This window comes from Nymphalis io, chromosome 15, assembly GCF_905147045.1.
Source record: "Nymphalis io chromosome 15, ilAglIoxx1.1, whole genome shotgun sequence".
NCBI lineage: Eukaryota > Metazoa > Arthropoda > Insecta > Lepidoptera > Nymphalidae > Nymphalis > Nymphalis io.
Genome location: NC_065902.1, coordinates 3,607,756 through 3,619,940, shown reverse-complemented (window position 1 = coordinate 3,619,940; position 12,185 = coordinate 3,607,756). Strand labels below are relative to the sequence as shown.

Below are 12,185 nucleotides of genomic sequence, written 5' to 3'. Positions count from 1 at the left end.
ATATATGTTATTAATATTTTAATAGTGAGCAAATTATGCATTTGGATTCATTTAGTCACCTTGATTGGTCCCTGCTCGTCTTATATCTTACTAACAAAGGACATTGGTCATAGATATTGGATTCTATCATAAGTTCGCAATACAAGTGGGTGTTATCTGTTCCAAATACTCTTAGCATAGTATGATTTTGAAATTAAGCACCATGTGATGGCAACTGACGCCTGTCAGTAATGTTAGTAACAATATTTATTTTTATTTTGGCACTGTTTTATCTAATGTATGAAACGATATAATTAATTTAAAAATAAGAGATGGGTACTATAAAGATTTAGACTATCATTTTAATTGTTTTTTTAAAGATTTGTTATCTGTGTTACGACAACGATAAAGTATATATTTTTGTTATTTATTCTGTAATTTTAAACATTCTTTCTTATATCTTGTAATCATTCAAAGTTTTATTGAAAGAGAAAAGGTAAATGAACAACTTTGTTCTTTAACAATCGCATGAGTTTAACTAGTGATGATGTTAAATAAATAAAAAATAGTTTGTATTACATAATTTATAATACACATTACATACATGAATACAAAAGTTTTGTTTCATTCTCCTCCTTTCATTCTAGAAATCTAGTAAATACTAAATCTATCTAATCTACTGACTAATGAAAATGTTTTTTTTTTTACCCTACTTGTACTGCAATGAAACACTAATGAAAATGTTTTTTTTTTCTGACCCTACTTGTACTGCAATAAAACACTAATGAAAATGTTTTTTTTTCTGACCTTACTTGTACTGCAATAAAACAGCCGCGTTATGTTCAAGATATTATATCCTAACATTCGGTACAGATAATATTTGTAAATTCGATTCAACTGAATCGTTCGGTTCTCGAAACATTCACACAGTTTTATAATAATAACAAACAAATATGTGACTCACAAATCGTTTATGAAATAAAAGGATTTTTTTTACGCATTTCTTTATTATATTTTGAACTTCCTGTCATATTATTTTAATAACGTTTTATTGAAATAAGTCCTGCTTATTAATTGTATATACCGTTTCGATTCAATTCAATGAGATAATTTCGTTATGACAATGTACGTGGGAATTATTATCTACCAGTTCTAAAAAAATAATAATGTTAAAGTTTTTCCCTAATCTATAGATTCTTATATGAATTACATTCTGCATTATCTAGTATAATTTAAAATTAATTTTATGTAGTATTGTAATTTCAAATTCAATCTTATAGTAGACACTATAAGATTGAATTTGAAATCTCTTGATTATGACTATAATTCTTCATTTGAGTTGAAGTTCAAAAATAACCTATTATTATCTTAATATACTATTGTAGAAACAAACCGCCGATTTAGTTTTACCTAGCGTAACATTTTGTAAAAAACATGTAAAAATCCTTATCCTATGAGAAAACGGATTACAAAAAAAGGACAACAGGTTAAAATGTCATCATTAAACGGACACAAAAACCTATTTATATTATAACTAAATTATTGAAATTTACATTCTCACATGTATATTTATTCATACATAACATAAAATTAACTTATTCATATCACGATATCGCATTAGGTGGTTTTGTTGTTACGCGCTAATCGCTATCGCTCCCGCTGTCGCTCTCGTCAGAGCCCGACGATGCAGCTTCCGATGAGGAATGTTTAGCCTTTTCCTTTTCTTTCTTTGATTCTTTACTCTGTAAAAAAAACAAACATTGAAATAATCAAAGTATTTAAAAATACATAAAAACATTTTTTTTTTAATTTGCGAAATTTAAGCTAATGGAAAAATATGACTAGACAAATTATTTAAAAAATAATCACGTAATAATAAAATAGCATAAAATATCATAGCACATAATCATTAAACAACACATATATATTACATTAAACTTAGCAAGAATACAATACAGTTTTTATTTTTATAGTTTTATACAATAATTTAATAAAAAACTGACAGAAATAAGATGCAGAATACTAAACTAGTACTACAAATAATAAAAAATATTAGCTGCGAAAAACTTCTCACTGTTTTTATTTACCAATTTTATCAATAATTATTTTTCGCATTTGCATTGGCAAAAACAAGTTCAGGCTAAAGGTAACATTTAGATACAAAAAATAGACAAAAAATATATACGATTGTAATTTAACTACTCTACTCTTCAGAATATTAAGTCCTGAATGACAAATTCAGTTAAAGCTTATCCATTATTAAGTTCACACATAAATATAGTTATACTAACCTCTTTGCTGTCCTTTTTGTCTTTTTTATCTTTTTTCTCCTTATCCGAGTCAGAAGAGCTGTCGTCATCTTCAATATACTCCTTGCTGGTAAACTTCCCTGAACTAGAGCTTGCACTGACGTTCTTAACTTTTTTACTCGCCGGAGCTTTAGTTTTTTTATCTGCAGCTTTACGTTCCTTCTCAGCTTGTTTCTTCTTTTGCTTGAACTCATCCGCCGCACCACTATCCTTGTACTTCTTCATTGCTTGATTGTATTCTTCTTTTGCCTTATTAGCCTTTTCTTCCCATTCCTGAAGGTTAATGAAACACATTCGTTATCATTATTATGTTATAATAAAAACAAGTGAAGAAAGTTAATAAGAAAAACATAACATTAACAAACTTGCGATAAAGCAAAAACGTTTTTATATTGATACATTGAAGCTTAGTGTGAATTAAATTGTATGAAAATAATACTTTAATGAAAAAGTTATTTCAAATAGTTACAAACAAAAGTCACGAAAGTCACGTGGATTGTTGAAAAGATCATGCTAAACGATGTTTTAGGTGTATATATTATATTATTATTATTTTTTTTAATATTAATAGGCCAGCGTTTGACCGTTGACTTGCCTGATGTTAAGCATCGACACGGTCTAAGATGTAGTACGCTTGCCTATAAGAAACCTGTTTACTCTGGATTTGAAGACACCAACATTGTACCTATCGGGAAATACGGACTCAGGCAAAGCATTCCAAAGTTTCGCAGTGATGAATGTAGACTCAAAGCGCTTCGTACGTAGGCGGAGAATTTCCACTGTGTACCTATGGCGCTATGGTCGCGTTTGCCTGGCCGTTCGATAGTAAAAAGGGGCTGGAGGAGTCAGTTCATGTAATTCCTGAGCACATTCTCCGAAACTATTAGACATAAATACACAAGAGATACGTACGGTCTTGTTCTTCAGGTCGCGCCACAGCTCGCCGCCCTTCTTAGCGATCTCCGTGACCTTGATACCGGGATTGTCGTCCACTATACCCTTGCGGTTCTCGTTCAGCCACAGCATGAAGGCCGTCGACGGACGCTTTGGTGCGTTCGCGTCCTTCTCACGCTTCTTGGACTTCTCCTTGCGCTTACGAGGAGCCTCCGACTAAAATTTAGAAGTAAATGTTTATATGATGGTACCGATTATCACAAATCTTCAAAGTTAGTAATACCTTGATAATGAACGTCAATTTTTCTATAAGTTAAAATCCAGCCCAGTCTAATTTAGAAGAGATACTAATAATAAAAACCGATGAAAATTAAACTTTAAATTTACTTACAATAGTGATTGTCTTTTTGGGTTTTTTCTCCTTCTTCTTTTCTTTTTTACTATCAGCAGACGCACCGGAAGCGTCGGAGTCTTCGGATGACGATGGATTGGTGTCGTATCTATAAAATATTTATTGTTTTTAAAAATATAATCTTATAAAAAAAAAAACTTACGATATATATTTTAATTACCGTAATATTTCACAAATGAGCAACTATTTTTAAAGTCATATTATGTACGAGTTTATTATATATATATATACGTATCTCAATAATATAAAATTAGCTTCTTACTTTACTACTACGTATTATAATGTAAGTTAGGCTTTTATTTGTATATTTGATTAATGACATTTATTTTCATCTATAACAAATGTAGTTATTGAAGAGTTTTCTCCGTATATTCTATATTATTGTTCTATTTATCTGAGACGAGACAAGCGCCTGATGTTCGTATTTTGATAAGGCAGTACTAACTCCTCGGCGACGTCGCTCTCCTTGGCCTTGTCTGGGTTGAAGTCCTCGTCGGTGCTCTCGTCGTCGCTGTCGTCGGACTCGCGCTCCTTGGCCTCCGCCTTGACGCGCTCCAGGTACGCGTCCGGCTCTTTCTCCGTATCCGAGTCGCCGAAGTCGTCGTCGTACAGCGCCTTGTCCTGAGATCGTACATTATGTAGTAGAAACTATAACATTGTATAACACTTATGATTCTTTTATTTTTATTTAGAAGCCGACGTGTGTTCATTATAATAATTATTCATTATAGAACACATTATCCGAGCTTGCATAAAACGATAACATTTGAATTTAAAAGACAAAACATAGAAAAGCAAAATTATAAAAAAAAAAACTAAATTTTAAAACGTTTCTCTCAGTTGCATTTTTTTAAATTTGGCATTTAAGTTTTTGGAAATAACTAATTTGACATTTATAAATAAATCGTTATATAATAAAAATAATATCGTTAAGTGGCGCGTCTCTGCCTAGGGTACGCTTAGTAATTCTGTCGGTCTTCTTGTTTTTTTTAATAATGCGTTTAACAATTTTGGACTCTCAATTCGTTTATGACGTTGTACAAGAAACAGAGAACAATTAAGTCTAATCGCAGGATTTTAGATAGTGAAAAACTTTATATAATTAAGGAAATCAATGTCGATATACTTGTTTTTAATACAATTATACTTGAAGCCTAAATAACGTAAACATTTGTTTTGTACCCTATTATATTCATTTGCTACTTGATAGTATGAATTCTATACAGTAACAGCCTGTTAATGTCCCACTGCTGGGCTAAGGCCTCCTCTCCCTTTTGAGGAGGTTTGGAGCTTATTCCACCACGCTGCTCCAATGCGGGTTGGTAAAATACACATGTGGCAGAATTTCAATGAAATTAGACACATGCAGGTTTCCTCACGATGTTTTCCTTCACCGTTAAGCACGAGATGAATTATAAACACAAATTAAGCACATGAAAATTCAGTGGTGCTTGCCCGGGTTTGAACCCACGATCATCGGTTAAGATTCACGCGTTCTTACCACTAGGCCATCTCGTCCATTTCGTGAATTCTAAACAATAGGACTGTATTCATATCTGCTTCGTATCATCGAGTTAAGTGGTGTTGGCAGAAGTTTTTTTAATTTCTTAGTATTTCTAATAATGCAACTGTATAGGGTCAGTGGTTTTATTTACATTGTCTATTTATTTCATGAAATTTAATTAATGGTATTCTAGTGTAATAACTGATCATTTGTTTTATTTTTCGTTCTATAAAATGTTTTTATTTATGCTGTAAGCAAATTTTACATTCCACTGAAGGAGATAACTAAATCATTTTAAGTGATACTGAAATCCTGTCTAGATCCCGTTGCATATTGAAAGTTATTGATATTTTTTATTTTATAATACATTTGAATATAGTTTGAAACTGAGAGCATTTAAAACATCAGACTATGTCATAAATATTCCATAAAACATAGGATCAACATTGGATCCCCTTGAAACTCCTGATATTGCAGTAAATGTATGTGACTGATATATTATTTTTTACTTTACAAATGATTACTTCTAAACATTCAATTTTTTTTAAAAACTAATTAACTTGTTGTTGGGTGCCAATTAACAAAAGCATATTAAAAAAAATATAGATTGACGAAAAAAAAAAAAAAAAAAAAAGTGTAAAAAAAAGTAACGTACCGTAAATTTACTTACATTCTTTCCAGTATTCTTAACATGGAGTTTCTTAGATGTAATGTAGTCGAATAGTTTGTCGTATTCTCCCTTCTCTATACTGCTGAATGTGTGTATACTGCCCGATTTCAGTTCTATCTCGAAGTCAAAGGACCTGTTCAATTATGACAAATGATATTTAATATTTTATAAATTACATTTATAATTTCATCGACTATGTATTTCTGTAAATGCTTTAAATAATGGTTAAGTTTTTATTTTTTTTAAATAAAAAAAGTAATGATGTCATAATACAACTTCGTGGTAGGGTAAATTTGTGCAATCTTGTATGGGTATGCTACATTAGTATCGATGTGTTTCGGTTAGAAGGATGAGTGAGCCAGTGTAATCACAGGCAGAAGGTACATAAAGTCATTTTAGTTTCTAAGGTTGGTGGCGCAGTGGGCGGTGGTTACTACTTACAATCTGGAACCATTGGCCAGTCTGGCTATCTATTTGAAATAAATAAAATCTCAATAATCATCAAAAATTGAAAGATCAAATAATACCGTTTGATTTGTTTATGTAATATAAACCGTGTTTATTGTGTATCATTACAGAGTACAGGAAACTACCAACTATATTCTCTTAAAGTTTTGTTGTTTTCATATAAAATACTAAATAACTAATACTCAATGGATTTGTCGGCACGGATACAAGTTTAATATCGACAATATAGCAAATATAATGTTCTTCTGGCCAATTTAGAGGTCGAAAAATACGTTTACGATATTAAGATGTACCTATCTTGTAGTCACATTGCCTTTAAATAATAATATCTACTGGAATTAAATAAAAAAATCCATTTTAGCACCTGTAGTAGTAGTTTTAGATGCGCAAAAATATATTAAACCATAATCAATTTTATGAACCGAGATGGCCTAGTGGTTAAAACGCGTGAATCTTAGCCGATGATCGTGGGTTCAAAGGGTTCCGGGCAAGCACTACTGAATTTTCATGTGCTTAATTTGTGTTTATAATTCATCTCGTGCTTGACGGTGAAGGAAAACATCGTGAGGAAACCTTCATGTGTCTGATTTCATTGAAATTCTGCCACATGTGTATTCTATCAACCCATTGGAGCAGCGTGGTGGAATAAGCTCCAAACCTTCTTCTCAAAAGGGAGAAGCGGTCTTAGCCCAGCAGTGGGACATAAACAGGCTGTTACTGTACTGTAATTTTATTAAAATAGATATAGATGAATGATAAATGTGAAAAAAATATTACGAACTGTAAATGTAGTCATACATTTCGAAGTAAAAACCTAAAAATAACTTTTAAAAATTAAAGTTTGATTACGCGATATAAATCGAATTGAAGCTCGGCTGATAAAGAAACTCACTTAGTAGAAGAAGCGCCGCCTCTGGCGAAGTTGACGGACGCGATCTCCTCGAAGCGGATGTGCACGGGCGGCTTGTGCACGTAGATGAAGCCCTTCTCCAGCGGGTACAGGTAGCCGGCCGCGGCCTTGTACGAGCACGCGATGGCCGGCGTCTTGTGGTGGCTGCGAGGAAATGATCAAACGAAAATTTTAACATATATGTCTATGAGTGTCCCAGCTAACTAGATTCCATGTTCAAATCTCCTTCACGATTGAGTTCTCTGGAGAAAATTGTTATTTTGAAATAAGACCAAACTTTATTCTACACGATGCAATAATTAATTATTTCTATTAGATCTAAACTATTTCTGCTATATATATTTATGTCGTGTAAAAATATGAATTAAAAAATACAAATATATTTTCATATAAAAAAGTCGACTTTATACTTTGAATTTTAAATATTAAAAAAAAAAGAACTTTTAGTTACGTTGTTATTTGAATATATACTGATACAAGACACAAGAAATATTAACTCACCCCAAGAAGTCTCCAGGTCCTGTGACTCTTCTGTTGATGATAACTTTCATTATTTTAGCGAGCACCTCGTAAGTTGGTCCTGATAATTCTTTTGTGATTTTACCCTCGTATTTCTCTTTCAATTCTTCTCTGAAAATTATTTTCTTTTTAAAATAACATATGTTTCCTTAGAAATTAATTTATTCAATAAATAGTTCATCGAGTTATTGTAAAACTTTAATTCAAACAAAGATTGTAAAACTTTGTTATAGCCTTATAATGGTACTTATAAAACAACATATTTAGAAACGAAAATTGACTTACTCTGTAAATGGCAACTCCAGACTGGTTTCCTCTTCAATACCAAACAACAGTACCAAATAGTGATATCTTGTTTGACCTTGTTTGATGGGAGGATCCAAAGACACCACGAAAAACATTTGCCTCGTGTCTTTGTGCGGCAGCAAGAACAGTCGTAACACTGTCGACATTGGGATCTTGTAGTCAAACGTTTTACCGTGAAGTTGGAAAAACGTTTGGAACACTTTGATGTCATAACGACCACTGAAATGAAATTAAATATGTAAGAAATATTTATATGAAATATATATATTAAATTTTGTAGAATAAAATAATCATACCGAGGAGTAAGACACTGCAATTCCCTGAAGATAGCAATAGCATCGCCAGAAACTGAAATAACACTTGCTTTGTTCATGACTTGCTGGTGGAACGCTTCGACCGCGTCCATGTCACCTGCCAGTTCACTTGTGGGTATGTGGAATCTCATCTCCATTAATGAGACAGGTGTATCATCATTCTAAAAAAAAAATAATGGCTTTTAATTTTTGGATATGGTATTGTGCAAGGGAATAGCAAAGGGAATTTATATATAATATGTAATACATAATTATAATAGATATAGAATGCTACTTCGGTTTAAACATTGTTTTTTGTGGTATGAAATGATCTGATAATCCGGTTGGTGTGGTTGGTAGATGCCTGCCTTTCACGCCGAAGGTTGTGGGTTCGATTCCCACCCAGGATAGACATTTTGTGTGCATGAACATGTTTGTATGTCCTGAGTCTGGGTGTAATTATCTATATAAGTACACATTTACAAAAGAAAAATAGTATATGTAGTATATCAGTTGTCTGGTTTCCATAGCACAAGCTCTGCCTAGTTTCAGATGGCCGTGTGTGAATAATATCCCAGGATATTATTATTATAATTTCTATATGGAATTTCATGCATGAAACTATTCATCTCTTACCTGATGGAACTCAAGTGTCACTTCATTCTTGCCAGTATTGCACTGTGACACATAGTGCAGAGGTATCTCAAAAGCAGTGTTCGTACCAACATTGAAACTCAGTACGGCACCATTAAACTTAGCTGTACCCCAGTTCCATCCCTTTAGTGAAAGTTCCTTTTCAAGCATATCTTTATGGTAGTTGCTCTTGAAAAATTTTGCAACCTTCTCTTGTTCCTGGAAATGTAATGGTATATTAGCTTTTTGTTTATATTTCCTAACTATTAGTTAGGCAATGTTTAAGGTCCTTGGCTTAAAACATTGTTGATGGACGGAAGACTATATTACCCCAGTATAGACCAGTGTATTAAAGGCTGATCAATGTGCGGCCTTATTCTTATTATGTTTTGTTCATCCTAACATTTTCACTTATTGGTCATAAAGATATTTCTGCATATGATGTATGAAGTCCAAAAGATAATTTACACTCCACGAAAGATAATCATACAATTATGTGATACTGGCTGGAATGCTAAGCTTGTGTAGTTTAAAAATAGTTCTTATGCTAGATATTATCAAATGCTTTTATTATGTCAAGGAAGAAAGTGTCCATGTTTTCCAGTCTGACTGAGCAAACTAAGCCTATTAACATGTGCATGGAGTATTACAAATTATAATGAATACAAATCTAAGTAAATATGATTTGTTTTCATAATACAATTTTTTTTTAGAGAAGTACAGGTAGTAATGTTTAAAGTTCAGTAGAAAAAAGTAAAAATGTTTACCCCATCCTTAAAACCTCCATATCTGTGCAAAGTGCCATTTTTCAAAAATAACCTTAGACCCCATGATCCGATGAATTTTTGAAAATTCACAAGTTCAATATCATTAGCTGATATCTGTTCAACTTTACCAGTTTTGCTGTTTTTAAATATTATATTTTGGTCTGTCATTTTTAACCTCCCAGGCACCTGAAAAGTACATTTCATTACATGACTAAATAAGTTGACAAACTTTCAATAGTAATTCTCACAAGTATATTAAAGAAATATACATATTGTTGCAATTATAGTCACTTTTAAAGATCCTCTCTTTACTTAAAATTAAGATATCATTGCTTTTTGTCGACTATAGTATGACAATTAATCAAAAAACAGTAGTGCCTTCTAATATAACCAATATTTAAATCTTTGTGGTAAGTAAATTATGCTGTATTAAGCAAATATACTTTGAATTTATATTCTGCATTATGTTTACAATCAGTTTGATAAGTGATACTCAAATAATAAAGAATACTTTTACTTATTATCTGATACATATATACATATATCAAGTGCTTGTTAAATATGGCTTAACAATGAGTAAAACAATAACATTTTGAACTGTTTATATTTAACAAACATGTTTCATACTTAATAAATAGACTATTAGAAAATTTGTGAAAACTACTAAAAACGATACATGGTAAATGTATGCATAATTTATTATAAAAAATGTTGTGTTTTTAAGATAATATAAACGATTTACATTAAATTAAATAATTATGCATCTTATATGTGGTCATTATATATATAATTTATTAAGGTATAACTTGATGAGAAACTTGAAATGAGATTATTCAGATCTAGGATATAATAAATAGGAATTTTAATTCTTCAGTTTTTGTCTATAGCGATTACAAAATATTACGATACTTGCCATAGTCCCCTTTATCTCTGCGGATACATCATTATATTCTAAGAACTCCATTTTTGTACTAAGCAAATGTAGATTACTTTTTATATTTTATTATTAAAACGTTAAACGGATTCCAATGTTTTGCACATGTGATGCCGGACTTCAGTCAATCTTCGTCCGCGGGGCGCGGAAATCGGAATCAAGCAACAGCAAATGACAATTGACACTGACATTGCGAAATAACAGACATAAAATACGGGTTTTGTAACTTGTATATCAGCGTACCGTACCGTACCCGGGTCCTGGTACCGTAGCGTATAATATAAAGATAGCAGCAGGATAGCAGGAGATGCATATTGGACAGTTTTATTTGAGTAAAATTTAATTTCATACTATGATTGTACTTTGAATTGAAGTATTTATTTATATCATAATTAACTATTAGTATAAGTGAGCGAACGTTGTTCTGTTTTAAATGTATGTAATGTAATAGGTATTTAAATTAAATATTTAGGCATTATTTGCGCAAGAGCTTACAATTACAATATGTTCGTGTTGAAATAACTGTTTCAGTAATCTACTTGCATGATCACATTGCTCGATATTGTCACGCTGTGAATTCCACTGGAATTCCTGAATCAGGTGTTCTTATTGTTATTGTAAGTTTAAATCAAATCCGAACACAAACAGGGTTAGTCATATTCTTAAAGAAATGTGCGTTATTACAATATATTGCTATCACATTAAATTGTTTTTTTATTAAGCAAGGTAATCAAAAAATCGTCACTGGCAATGCTCTTTACTCTTTACTCTTTACTGGTGGTAGGGCTTTGTGTAAGCTCGTCTGGGTAGGTACCACCCACTCATCAGATATTCTACCGCAAAACAGCAATACTTGATATTGTTGTGTTCCGGTTTGAAGGGTGAGTGAGCCAGTGTAATTACAGGCACAAGGGACATAAAATCTTAGTTCCCAAGGTTGGTGGCGCATTGGATATGTAAGCGATGGTTGACATTTCTTACAATGCTAATGTCTAAGAGCGTTGGTGACCACTTACCATCAGGTGGCCCATATGCTCGTCCGCCTTCCTATTCTACAAAAAAAAAATGCTCTTTTATGTAACAACTTGTTTTAATTACAATTGTTATAATTAAACAGTGCTGCCAAACTGTTCGAATTCCTTAATTGGCTGGACCTAAAAACTTGACATTGCCAAGAAATTTCACATTGTCAATTCATAAGTAATTATATAAATCGAGATTTATAAGTATCAGTGCTAATGACTTATGTAACTAATTATTTTACAGAATTCATGCAAGAGAGGATTAATTCATGGAATAATGAGCAAGTGCGGAGGACTAACACAATATTGATAGATCGTTATCACACCGTTAATTTATTATCAATCTGATGAAGATTTAGGCCACAAATCGAAAGGTCATCTAATGTTTTGTGTTTTGGCTTATAAAAACATTAACATTAACCAATAAATCTAATATCAATCATGTCAACATGATAGACAGGACTTTCAATGGTCACCTAAATATTGTTTTCGTTAAGCAATATTTAGGTGATCATTAAAATTCTTGTTGTTTTGTTTCGTAAATAGTTTTATATCGAAATATAGC

The 12,185-nt window shown here is 31.9% G+C and overlaps 1 protein-coding gene across 1 annotated transcript; it reads right to left on the bottom strand.

Moving 5' to 3' along the window:
* Window positions 1–476: 476 nt before the first annotated feature.
* LOC126773895 (FACT complex subunit Ssrp1) lies at window positions 477–10,742 on the bottom strand. The gene is made up of 13 exons (XM_050495137.1): window positions 10,578–10,742; window positions 9,665–9,850; window positions 8,901–9,116; window positions 8,268–8,446; window positions 7,951–8,190; window positions 7,648–7,776; window positions 7,129–7,290; window positions 5,754–5,901; window positions 4,040–4,215; window positions 3,574–3,682; window positions 3,201–3,398; window positions 2,271–2,561; window positions 477–1,721 (listed from the first exon to the last, which is right to left on the bottom strand). The coding sequence occupies exons 1-13, from the start codon at window positions 10,626–10,628 to the stop codon at window positions 1,620–1,622; spliced, it is 2,187 nt and encodes a 728-aa protein (XP_050351094.1). The 5' UTR covers window positions 10,629–10,742; the 3' UTR covers window positions 477–1,619.
* Window positions 10,743–12,185: the final 1,443 nt, after the last annotated feature.